Below are 13,260 nucleotides of genomic sequence, written 5' to 3' on the forward strand. Positions count from 1 at the left end.
ATACCTACATGTATAAAAGTGAAGATAGGACAAAAATAATTAAAATTTTAATATAAAAATAATTAAGTCTTCATTAAAAACATTTTAAAGGAAAAGAATATTTTGAGAATAAAAAAAAAATTACATTATTCATATATACAAAGAATTTTATTTTTTAAAAAAATAAGTCTTTTTATATTATTTTAAAAGTATACTTTTTTCTTTGTTTTCTTTTTTAAATATTCTGACACTTCTATCAATTCATTATTCTCATTTTTTATGTAATTGACTACATATATAGGTTTTCTCTTCTTGATATTTTTATTTTCTACACTTATTTTTTTATTGGAATAATTTAATGAATTTAAATCTTTACCTATATTAAAAAATTGGTGTAATTCTTTTTCTGATTTCTTTATATCTATATTTTTATCAATTAAATGATTATTTTTCTTATTTAATTTATAATTTTTTATATTTTCTTGATTTTTTTCAAGTTGTAATATTACCTTTTTTATATCATTAATATTTTTTATTGCTTCATGATTATTAATATGCCCTATGTTTCCATTAATATCATTTATTTTGTCTTTAATATTTCTTAAATAATCTTTTATTTTTTCATCTCTATCATTTATTAAATTCTTCATGTCAGTATACATATGAGAGAACTTTATTATCATTTCTTCATGTAAAATAGAAAACATGTCTTTTTCATCCATTTTAAAACAGAGTTTTTCTTTTACAATTTTTTCCAGTATCATATTAGTTATATTTTCATTATTTCTGTCTAATAAGTCATTAGCTGTTTTATTTATATTTTCATTATTTTTCTTATTTATATCATCAATTATTTTTTTTATATTTTGGTAGTTTTTATTATTTAAACCATCAATTATCTTATTTACATTTTCATTATTTTTGTTACTTATATTATCCATTATCTTATTCATATTTTCATTTATTTTATCTGAAATTTTTTTTTCAGTATTTTCATCAATTTTAGTCACTACGTTATTTATTCTTAAAATATAATCACTCAAATTTTTTACAATTAATTCATTTATATTTATTAATGTACTAGTATTACTTTCAAGAACATCATTCACTTTTTTTTGAAATGTTGAAAATTTATTGACTATAATATCACTTAAATCTTTGCTACCTATTTTAAAATTTTTCATCAATTTCATCTCTTTTTGTAGATTATTTGTAAAATTGTTTTTTATTAATATGCTTAAATTTTCATTAGAATTCTTTATAAGCATTTCATTTTTAATATCATTTTTTTCTATTTCTTTATTTAAATTTAATTTTATATTTTCATGCAACTTATTAATATTTTTTTCTATTTTTTCATTCAAATTTAAGTTAATGTGTTTGTAATTTATATTAATTGTTTCTATTATTTCTTCTTTTAATTTTCCTTGAATGTCTTGATTTCTTGTATCAACTTTTTTTTCAATTTTCTCATTTAAACTGGTATCAAAATTTTTACTTAAGTCATGCATACTATTTTTTAATTCTTCTTTAATTGTTTTACTAATATTTTCGTGTACTGTATCTATTTTGCTTTTTAACTCTTCTTTTAAATTTTCATTAAGAACTTTCTTAATTGAATCAATATCATTTTTTATTTCATTGCAAAGGTTTTTTTTTATACTATCTTTTGTTTCGTCCAGCACTTTTTTTATTTCATTATTCGAGTTGAGATTTATATTTTCGTATATTTTTTTAAGTTTGTTTTCTATTTGCTCATTTAAACTTCCATCAGTATTCTTGTGTATTATATCAATATTTTTTTCTATTGTACTAATGCTACTTTTTAGTTCTTCATTTAAGTTTTCATTAACGTTTTTGTATATTATTTTAATATTTTTTTCAATTTGATCATTTAAATTTTCATCTATATTTCTATTTAGAATATCAATATTTTTTTTTAATTCTTTATTTATATTTTCGTTTATTTTATTATTCAAAAAATCAACATTTTTAACAACTTCCTTATTTATGTTCTCATTTACCTTACTATTTATATTATTACGAACTATGTCTATTTTTCTTTTTAATTCTTCATTTATATTTTTAAGTAAATTATCTTGAATATTATTAATATTTTCTATTAACTGAGTGTTTAATTTACTATCTACGTTTTCATTTACTTTTATATAAATTTTGTCTATATTGTTTTCTATTTCCTTATTTATATTTTCATTCACACTATTACTTAAAAAATCAACATTTTTTGTTATTTCTTCATTTATATTTTTATGAACATTGTCCTTTACACTACTATAAACTATGTCTATATTTTTTTTTATTTCATTATTAATACTTTCATTTATTTTATCATAAATATAATTGCTATTTAAATCATTAACATTTTTCTCTATAATATGATATAATTTATTTTCAACAAAATTCATAATGTTTTTTTCAATAGCATGTTGAACTTTAGTATCGATATTTGTAGATAAATGACTGTCAATTGTATTTTTTATAATCGTTGGAATATCTTTTTGAATAAGATACTTCAGTTTTAAAAGATCATTGTTATTATTAATACCATTTAATGATCCATTTTCACTTCTTTTATATAATGATTCATTGTTTATTTCCTTTTGATTTTTATGATAATTGCTATATATACTTTCATCTTTAGGTATAATCTTTTTATTTCTCGATATTAAATCATTGTACTCTTCATTTTCAATATCATTTTTTTTAATGTCAGCATAATCATAATTTAATACTGTCTTATTATTTATTATGCTATCATTATACATAGAACTATTTAAATATTGGGTATTTTTATAATTTTTAAGAATTTCTCCATTTTCCTTTTTTTGTTTTTTGTTGTTTCTCGTTTCTAATATTTCCGATATATTACTGTTTCTAAAATGATTCCCATTTAAATTATGCTCATTTTTATTTTTAATGTCTTTAAGGTATGATGATTTTTCTGTTAGTTCATTATTTGCATTATCTAAAAAGTCTAACCCTTTTCTTTTTTTTACATTCATATTATTTAATGTGCCAAAAAAATCATTTTCTTCTTCTTTATTGTTGTATGCTTTTAACATATTAAAAGTTGTCATGTTTCTATTACAGTAACTTTTTTCTTTTATTATATTTTCATAATTTTCATTTGATAATTTCGTTTTGTTATATGTATTTGTATTATTGAAATGAAAAGACTTATTCGGATAATTGTTTGATAAATCTTTTTTAATTTTATCTGTTGTATTAATATAACTGGTCTTCATTTCACTTCTTTTCATTAAATATCTTGTGCATTCATCCTTATTATATTTACTTAAGTTTTCCTTGCAATTTTTATTTTTCATTTCTGAAAAAATATTTCCATTATTATATAAAAAATTATTACTCTTTTTTAGTGTTTCAATTTCATTATTTACTTGTTTACTTAAAGCACCACCACATGTATGATTTTCTTTTGTATCTTTTTCTATCCACATTCTATTTTATTAGTTTTTTTTTATTTTTTTGATATTATTTTTTAAATTGACAAAGTTAGGATATAATATAAAATATTTTTTTATTACAATATTTTTTTTTTTTTTAGTGTTGTATAACTTATTTCAAAAAAAATTTTAATATATTTAATTCTTCATTATTGTTAACTTGATTTATTTCTTGTCTATATGCATTTGTTGTAATTTATATTTTTTTTCTTCACTTTTAAATTAATATATTCTATAAAAAGAAATAATATATGTAATTTGACAAAAATAAAAAAAAAAAAAAAAGAAAAAAAATTAGGTTTTTTTCTTTTTATTTTTTTAAATAAAAATAATTTAAAAAAAAAGAAAATTTTAATAAAAAGTACAAAAAATTTTAATCTACAAAAAAAATTAAAATCTATAAAAAAAGTTATACAAAAAAATTATAATCTATAAAAACAGAACACAGAATTAAATAAAATTATGTCTAATTACAAAACTAAATTATAAAACATAAATAAAAATTAATTTACAAAATATGTTACAAAAAAAAAAAAAAAAAAAAAACAAAAATGTCGTAAATCGATATAGTGTAAAAAAATTGAAGCCAAAAATAGAAGTATATAACTTTTTTTAGTGAAAAACTATACATAAAAATAGTCCTTAAGAAAGTAGATATTTTTTTCTTTATTTCTTCAATGAAACAAGAGAAAATAAACGAAAAAATAAACGAAAAAATAAATATAAATATAATGTAATAGAATATATTAAGTAAATTGAAAAATAATTAGATGCCCGAGACAACTTTACAAAAATCAAAATTAATTTTTTTAAATGTAATTTACAAGAAAAAAAATTCTTTATATTTTAATAGAAAATAATTAAATTTTTTAAAAGTTATTAATAATATTTTATCTTAATTTATTTTATTTTTTTACTAATAATAGAGTAACATCATAAATCTAATAAATTTGTGTATATACATATTTTTAAATAAATAGATATCATTTTATTAGTACTTTTTTATATTTTTTTACTTCCTATACACACAATTATTTTATTAAAAAAAAAAAAAAATTAGGAATATAAATGCAAATATTTTATTTCATCCATATCACCTTTTAATATTTTTTTTGATAATAAATTTCTTTCAAACAAATTTAAGAACTAAAAAAAAAAGGAAATTTGTTTTAATATAATAATAGCATAACATTATTAACTTTAATATTATCAACATAAACATAAATAATTCAGTCTGATAGTATCTTGGAATTAAAGAGGCTCGTATTAATTTTTTTTTTTTTAATTTATTTATAATTATTTACAAAATTTTCATTTTATTATATTTTCTTTTTTTTCTGATTATGAAAAGTATTTTTCGATTATCTTAAATATTTTATTTCTCAAAATTATAATAATTTAATTTTAAAGAAGTATAATGAAATTTTAGAATAAAAAAATAAAAGTTTAGAGAATTATTGTAATATTTAATATAATGAAATTAACATATAAAAAATGATATCATATATATATAAAAAAAGATACATTTTTTTCTAATATTTCTAACAAAATTTTTATATTCCTTCATCAATTTTTTTTTTTATTTTAATAAAATAATAAAATGTTTATATTTGGCTATACTTAAATTGTCTTCTGGATTTTATTAATTTTTTTTTCTTTTTAGTGAGAAGTTCGAAATAATGTATTTAAACAAAATAAAAATATTTTATGTATTCACTTAAACTAATTTGAATAAAAAAAAAAAATAGAAGAAAAAATTTACATAAAAAGAGAGAATATAAAAATTGAAAATAATAAAGTGATGTTTATACATAACAAAAAAAATTCAGACGATTGTATTTTTTGTCGTATTACAGGAACCTTAATATTCGGAAGTGTATCTTCTTATTCTTTTTTAAAATTTTTACAAGCAGAAAAAAAAAGTGGTGATAAAAAATTTTTTGGTTTTATATCTCTTTGTTTTAGCTTTTTAGCTTTATATAGAGCAATAACTCCAGCGAAATCTCTTTTAAATAAAGTAGATGAAAATGTTAAATAATAAAAGTGAAAGTATGAGTTTCAAAGAATCAATAAATAACAATGAAAATAATATGAGTGAGCATTTGAACAATTTTTGTAAATCCTTTAATAATTCAGCAATATCATTGGAAACTAATAAAAAAACTATTCCACTTAACATCAACGATGCTCTTAATTCCGAATCAAAAGGAGAAAACTTAGAAAATTACGTTGAAAACATGCTTAACGAATTAAAAAATAAAATGCAAAATCTATCAAATAACTTATTAAGTAAAGTAGATAACATGGAAAAATCTTTAGAAGACTTAGAAAATGTAATGATTGATTTTACAAATAAGAGTAACGATTAAATTATTTAAAAATTTTTAAATTTCTTATAATTTTTTTTTTTTTTTTCATTAAATTTCAACGAAGAATAAAAGCTTTTTTCAGCACTTATATGTTTACTAAAAATATTTATTTGTTATTTAAAATTTTTTTTTTTTTAATTTTTTTAAAAGTGTGTGGATAGTATTGTATAATGTATTAATAAAATGAAAAAAAAAAATTTTAAACCTTTATTTTTTTATTGTAAAAAAAAAAAAATAAAGTATATAGTTTTTAACATACTTCAATATTGTTTTTACATTTCTAAGAATTTCAACAAAAATTAAAATAACAAAACGTTAATTATATAAAAGTAAAATATAGAAAATAAAATTTTAAATTAAAAAAGTTACATTTTTATTTATTTCATTAAAAAATAATATACTAAATAATTTTAACTGTAAAAAAATAATTTTTTTTTTTTTTTTCGAGTATTTCCTCAATTGATAGTAATTAGTGTGTATATATATCTTTATAAATATATACTTTTGTGCCTTTTTTTTTTTTTTTTTTTTTTTTTGGTTTATTATTTAAATATACTATTTTTATGATTCTTCTATTCTCTTTTTAAAAATTAAAGCATAAATATTAAGTATGTATATATATATATATATATATTATTTCATTAAGTTTAATAAAATTTTAAAAATATTATTACATAAAAATATATTGTCAATAAAAAAAATATGTATTGTATATGTAATATCATTTTATATTTTATTTTTTTCATTTAAATTTTTAAAATTTTGATATTTATGTTTGAAGAATAAAATTTTGCTATTGATTATATAATTTTCCTCCGTCTTTGATAATATTTTTAATGAACAACAAACATTAAAAAATAAAAAAAAATACAATATTTGAAAGAATAAAAAAAGACAATTTCTTTATAAATTATTGAGCATTATTTTTTTGAAAAATATATTAATAATTCTAAAATTTTTCATTATTATTTTATTATAAAATTATTTTTTTTTTTTTTTTTGTAATAATTATGAATAAACGTATATTTACTTTAAGAGATGATACAAGATCAAAAGAAGCTCATGAATTTGTTCGTAAAAATGGGTTTACACTACCACTACAAATTTTTCAATTGATGTCTTTTTTAATTTATGTAATAATAATTGCATTAATTATTTTAATTACAGCATTTAATACAGATACCATTTATATATTTTTTTATATATTTTTTGGTGTTCTAATAATTACAATTTTTGTATTATCTTACGTTGTAACAAAAATAAATCCAATTGATCCCTTGTCATTTAAATATATAAATAATAAAATAAATGACGAAGAGGTTAAGAATTTATATCATTGTGATATATGTGGATTTGTAGAAGCCAAAAGTAAGCATTGTAAAGTATGCAACAAATGTGTTTCCGTTTTTGATCATCATTGTATGTGGGTTAATAATTGTATAGGAAAAAAAAATTATAAGTAAAAAAAAAATATATATATATTTAGAAAATTGAACAATTGTTAACCATTTTCTTTTTTTAATGATGAATATACACTTACAAATAATTATATTTTTATGTAATTAAAAAAAAATTTAATTATAAAAAGTTAATAAGAAATTTTTTTTTTATAATTTAGATATTTCGTAGGACTATTAACAGTTTTAACAATTTTTAATTGTTTCGTTTTTGTGTTTTGTATAATTTATTTTATTAATTCTCTAAAATATGATTTTATAAAAGACAGATGGAAAAATGTAACAAAAAAAAATTCTAAAAAAGAAATTCTAAAAAAAAAATTCCTTTCATATTTTTTTTTTTTTTTTTTTTTAGTCTTATGGATCCTATAATGATATATTATTTTATATTTTATTATGCTCACTTTTTATATTAAATGGAACAGTTTTTATTTTAGTGATACAACTTTTTGGATTACATATTTTTTTAATTTCAAAAAAGATGACAACCTATGAATATATCCTTAATAGAGCTCATCAAGTAACAAAGAAAATTTACATTTAAATATATATACATATATATATTTTTATTTATATGTATATTTATATATATGTATTTATATACATTCATAATTTAAATATATTCTTTTTTAGTCTGAAAGAAAAGAAAAGAAGACAGTTAAAACATTTTTTGAATGGATAATTATAGATAAAAAGTATATATATAAAAAAAAAGAAAAATTTAAATAAGAATATATAACTATGAAAAAATAATAATAAATCTTATTTATATATATATCTTCAAAATATATATATATTTTTTTTACTTTTTCAGGCGCTTGAAAAGATCAAAAAATAAAAATCAAGTATAATAATTTAATAAAAATTACTTTTATATATTATTATTTTTTTTTTTAATTATATCAAATATAAAAAATTCAATTAAATAAATTGTTTATAGGATATAGAAAATCAAGAAATTGAAAGAGATATGACTATAAAAAATTAAGAAGAATTAAGAACAAAAAAAAAAAAAGAGATATGTAAATATAAAATTCATTATTAGATTCAAAATTTTTTTATATATCCTTAAGGCATAAAAAATATAAAATCATAAGTATATATATATATTTTTTTTTTTAATTAAATTTGTAAATGAATTATTTAAATTCTTGTAGTTGTAAATCGTCTGCTTGTTTTATAACCTCTATTCCGTAATCTTTGTCTTTAATTTTTGTTTCTATAAAACTTAATCTTTTTGTTAAATTATCTAAAACAGTTGATATAGTGTCATTTTTTGTAGTTATAATTTCATTTTGTAACTTTAACTTTTTATTTTCTTCTATTAACTTTAAATTACTTGAATTTGAATTTTCTAAATCTTTTAAATTTGCTATCTCATCTTTTAATCCATCAACGTATTCTTTATATAATTTTGTTTGTTCATTTATTTGTTCTTGTAAACGTTTAATAATATTTACATTTTTTAAATTTAATTCTCTTTCTTTTTCAGTTACTTCCATTAAATTTTTATTAATATTTTCAAGATTTTTTAATTTGTCTGTTAATTTTTTTTGTTCATCATTTTTTAAATGCACATTTTCACTGATAAGTTCATCATATTTATTCTGTAAGACGTGCATTTCATTTTTAATTTGGGTAATATTTTCATTCAATTTTTTGTTTTCATCACTCAATTCTTTGTTTTCATCATTCAATTCTTTGTTTTTGTTATTAAATTCAGCATTAACGTTACTTATGTTTTCAAAATGTTCTTTTAATTCTTTTTCCTTGCTTAAACTTTCTAATAGTTCTTTATTCTTATTTTTTAGTTCATTAAAATCATTCATTAATTTTTCGTAATCCTCCTTCATTTCCTTTTCCTTAATTACATAATTTTTTTTTATTTCCATAATTTTTTCTTCATTTTCTTTTGTTGATAAACTAGATTGTCTTTCTAATTGTTTCTTTATTTTTTCATTATTCTCTAATAAATTTTCATAATTTTTTAATAAATCTTTTTTTTCCTTATCAAAATCTTCTTTCTTCTTATCAAATTCTTCATTCAGTTCTTTAATTTTTTTTTCAACGATTTCTTCTGTTTGATTCTCAAGTACCTTAATCATATCTTCATATTCACTTATTTTTTGTATATTTTCTTCATATTTTTTAGTTAAATCCTTGTTACTTGAATTTGCTTTATCTAGTAAATCATTGTATTCCTTCTTTCTTGCTTCATACTCTTCATTTATTTGCTCATATAATTTAATATAATTATCAACCTTCTTTTCAGATTCATTTCTTATTCTTTCGATTTCTTCTTCTAATATCTCTGCAAATTTTTCTCTAATTTCTTCCGACTAAAAAAAACAAAAAAAAAAGTGCATATTAAAAGGTAAGGAAATAAAAAAAATGTATATATATGTGAGCTTAAAAGAGCTATATAAATGTAAAAGTAGCCAATAAAAAAAAAAACTTTAATAAAAACAAAAACATAAATAAATATATATGCATACAGTTAAAAAATATGCATATTAAATAAATAGAACATATGTATATAACCTCTTTTGTATGCTCTTCTATAAGTTTTTGCATTTCTTTTTCTAATTTTGAATTTTGTTCATTTAATATTACGATATTTTTTTTATAGATATCATCGCTATTTTTTAAATTATCTTCTAAATTCTTATTTCTATTTAAAATGTTTATTTTTTCTTCATTTAATAATGATAAATTTATTTCAAGTTCTTTTTTTTGCTTATTTAATAGTTTTGTTTCAATATCTAATTTATCAATTTTATCATTTAAAATTTTTATTTCTTTACTCTTTTCTAACTCTATATTTTCTCTTAATTCTTGTCTTTGTTCATTTAACATCTTTTCTAGTTCATTTTTTTGCAACATTAACTTTTCCTCATAAATATGAACTAACCTTTTCTCTTCATCTTTTAATTTTTCATAATTATCTTTTTCTTTTTCGGCAATTATCTGCTCAATTTTCATTTCGTAATTATTGTTTAATTCTTCTTTCAATTTATTTATTTCTTCATTATAATTACTTTCTAATTGCTTCTGAATTCTTTCAATATCTCTGTTCTTATCATTTATTAATTTTTTTTCCATATTTTTTAGATCTTCATTTTTTAAATTTAATTCATTCCTCAATGATTCGATTTCTTTATTTTTTATTAATTCATATTCCTCTTTTATGCTTTCAATTTTTTTATTTTCTTCTTCGAGCAAATTTCTTGTAATTTTCTCTAGATTTTCATTCATTATTTTATCACTTTCTTCTTTTAATTTAAAAATTTCTTCATTTTTCATTTGCTCCATGTTAGATTTTAGCATTTCCAACTCATTATTCTTTTCAATAATTAAATTATTTATAAATATATTTTTGCTTTTTTCCATTTTTTCTTTGTATTTTTCCAACTTTGAGTTAAAATTATTCTGAACTAATTCTTTTACTTTTTCGACTTCTTCTTTTTTCTCTTCCTCATACTTTATTTTAAATTCTTCTTTAATCTTATTTATTTCTTTTTCCAAGGTATTTTTCATAATTTCACACTTTTGTTTTTCTAAATTTTCAATTTCTTTTTTTTTTTTTTTCTCAAACTTTTCTTTCATAATAGAAATTTCTTTCTTTGTATCTAATTCAATTTTTTTTAATTCTTCTTTTAATAACATTTCTTGTTTTTTTAAATTTTCTAAATGTTTTTGATTATTCATTTTTTCCATATTTAAATATTTCTCTTTTTTTATAATTATTTCTTTATAATGTTTTTCTTTTTTTTTAAATACATAATTTTTTTTTTTCTGTTTTTCTTCTAATTCTTTTATGGCTTTTAAAAATTTACTTTCTCTATCTTTATAAATAGTAATAATTTCCTCGCTTTTAATTTTTAATTCCTTCAAAGTGTTAAATGAATTAATAAATCCTTCTATTTCATTTTTAATTTTTTTGTTTTTAATATTTATAACATATAAAATATTGTTAAGTTCATTTTCTTGTATCTCCATTTCATCCTTTATATATATATTATTTTCTTCCTCTTCACTTTTTAACTCATTTAACTTATTATATAATGTTTCTAAAGAGTCTCTTTTTTCTGAAAAAAACAAATTAATTTTTTCTACCTCTGACTTTATGAAACTGTCAAAGTTATCTCCCTTATTTAAGCTTTCTTTTAACTTAATTATAAAATAATTAACTAATTCTTTTTCTTTTTTTATGTTATTCATATCTTTCTCATTACAAAGAGAAAAATTATTTTTATTATCCTCACGAATATTAATTTCATTTAAATCATCTTTTTCTAAATTATTTTCTTTAATAATTTCTGTGCTTTTGAGTTTCTCCATTACCTCTTTTTGATTTATGTTAAAATGTGTAATTTCTTCTTTTTCTTTAATTTCTTCATTACTTATATGTGTTTTCTTCGATGACATTTCATTATCTTCTGTATTTATTTCATATCGATTGCTAAATTTTGAAACAATATTTTTACTTTCTTGGTAACTTTTATAATCAATGTTATTTTTTGATATATTATCTTGTGATACAGTTACTTCATTATATATACAATTGTTCATAATACTTTTTTCTTTTACATTTTTACTATTTTTATTAAAAATTTCAGTGTTATTCATTCTATTTTGATTGTTGCTAATATTCAAATTAGGTATACTACTTAATCCTTTCAAATCTTTTTTTATTTTATATATGTTACCATTTATATTTTCAAAACTTTTTTTTGCCTCTCTTAAATTAACTTCTTCATAATTATCATTTTCATTGGGAATGCTATTGTTAATTAAATTTTCTAAACTATTTTTTTTTTCATTTTTTTTCTCATCTAAATGATAGTCATTAGAAATTTTTATTGATTGCTTTCTATCTAAATTATTATCATTTTGTATATGGATATTTTCAGATAAAAATTCATTACACATATTTTTCTTTATGTCTTGTTTTTTCAATAACACATCATTTTTGTTTAATTCTTTTAATATAAATTCTTGATTTTCTTTTTTTTTCTCTTCTCCCTCTTTTGATTCCTCTTCTCTTTTCTCTTCTTCCTTTTTCTTTTGTTCCACCTCTTTTTTTTTTTTGTATTCATTTTTTTCATTTATCTCCATATTAGATTTATCTAATGATTTTTTTTCTGAATTATCATTATAAGATAAATAAGATTTAGAATCGATTGATTCTCTTTTATTTTCTTCCTGGATATTACTTCTTGTTTTATTTTCATCTGCCGATTTCATGTATGGAGATATTAATCCACCTTGAACTAAATTATTTTTTCTAATGGTTTTTAATCCGGGTGTTTCAGCATAAATAGTTAAAGCGCTTTTAGTTTTCCTTGCAAAAAATAAAATAAAATAAAATAATAGAAGTTGAAAGAATGTGATATAAAATTATATCATATATAATCTATAATAAATTATAAAAAAGAAATAAAATAAAAATAAAAATTCCATTAAAATATAAATTTACTTTTGTTGAACTAAAGAACGATAACAATAATTAGGATTCTGCAAATTATTCATTTTGGGAGGTGCAGACATTTTTTCTTCAGCATCAATTTTATCTTCTTCACCTTTTATAACCCATCTGTTTAACTCTTTATTATAATAAAATTTATTGTCCTCACCTAAATGAGCTTTCGTTGGTTTTGTATCGTCATCGTCATCTTTTTTTTGCTTTATGAAATTCCAAAAAGAACCTTGAATTTTTAAAAAATGAAATATAATGTAATTTATATATATTTAAAAATAAAATTTATTTAAAAAAATAATTATTTTTAAATATTATTTCGTATAATCAAAGTGTATTTGTTTAAATAATTTTTTCTCTTTTAATCAACATTTATTACTTTTCATTTCTTTTTTTTTCTTATCATAGAACTCTTTATCTTTTATGATAATAAAAAAAAAAAAGAAAAAATTGTGAAATTAAAGAAAAAGAAAGAGATATGAAAAAACAAA

The 13,260-nt window shown here is 17.8% G+C and overlaps 5 protein-coding genes across 5 annotated transcripts; 3 read left to right on the forward strand and 2 right to left on the reverse strand.

Annotated features, from left to right (window-relative positions):
- Positions 1 to 182: 182 nt before the first annotated feature.
- On the reverse strand, positions 183 to 3,458 carry PRELSG_0917500 (conserved Plasmodium protein, unknown function; the record flags this gene model as incomplete). The annotated part of the gene is made up of 1 exon (XM_028676608.1): positions 183 to 3,458. The coding sequence occupies one exon, from the start codon at positions 3,456 to 3,458 to the stop codon at positions 183 to 185; it is 3,276 nt and encodes a 1,091-aa protein (XP_028533080.1).
- Positions 3,459 to 5,265: 1,807 nt separating this feature from the next.
- Positions 5,266 to 5,502, forward strand: PRELSG_0917600 (conserved Plasmodium protein, unknown function; the record flags this gene model as incomplete). Its single annotated transcript, XM_028676609.1, has 1 exon — positions 5,266 to 5,502. One exon carries the CDS (start codon positions 5,266 to 5,268, stop codon positions 5,500 to 5,502), a length of 237 nt encoding a protein of 78 aa, XP_028533081.1.
- A 13-nt stretch (positions 5,503 to 5,515) lies between these two features.
- Positions 5,516 to 5,833, forward strand: HSBP (heat shock factor-binding protein 1, putative; the record flags this gene model as incomplete). Its single annotated transcript, XM_028676610.1, has 1 exon — positions 5,516 to 5,833. One exon carries the CDS (start codon positions 5,516 to 5,518, stop codon positions 5,831 to 5,833), a length of 318 nt encoding a protein of 105 aa, XP_028533082.1.
- Positions 5,834 to 6,843: 1,010 nt separating this feature from the next.
- DHHC3 (palmitoyltransferase, putative) lies at positions 6,844 to 8,278 on the forward strand (the record flags this gene model as incomplete). Its single annotated transcript, XM_028676611.1, has 6 exons — positions 6,844 to 7,292; positions 7,452 to 7,569; positions 7,646 to 7,810; positions 7,924 to 7,985; positions 8,105 to 8,135; positions 8,231 to 8,278. The coding sequence occupies 6 exons, from the start codon at positions 6,844 to 6,846 to the stop codon at positions 8,276 to 8,278; spliced, it is 873 nt and encodes a 290-aa protein (XP_028533083.1).
- A 151-nt stretch (positions 8,279 to 8,429) lies between these two features.
- On the reverse strand, positions 8,430 to 13,155 carry PRELSG_0917900 (conserved Plasmodium protein, unknown function; the record flags this gene model as incomplete). The annotated part of the gene is made up of 4 exons (XM_028676613.1): positions 8,430 to 9,629; positions 9,832 to 12,634; positions 12,770 to 12,998; positions 13,149 to 13,155. The coding sequence occupies 4 exons, from the start codon at positions 13,153 to 13,155 to the stop codon at positions 8,430 to 8,432; spliced, it is 4,239 nt and encodes a 1,412-aa protein (XP_028533084.1).
- Positions 13,156 to 13,260: the final 105 nt, after the last annotated feature.

Source organism: Plasmodium relictum (genome assembly GCF_900005765.1).
Source record: "Plasmodium relictum strain SGS1 genome assembly, chromosome: 9".
NCBI classification, from domain to species: domain Eukaryota; phylum Apicomplexa; class Aconoidasida; order Haemosporida; family Plasmodiidae; genus Plasmodium; species Plasmodium relictum.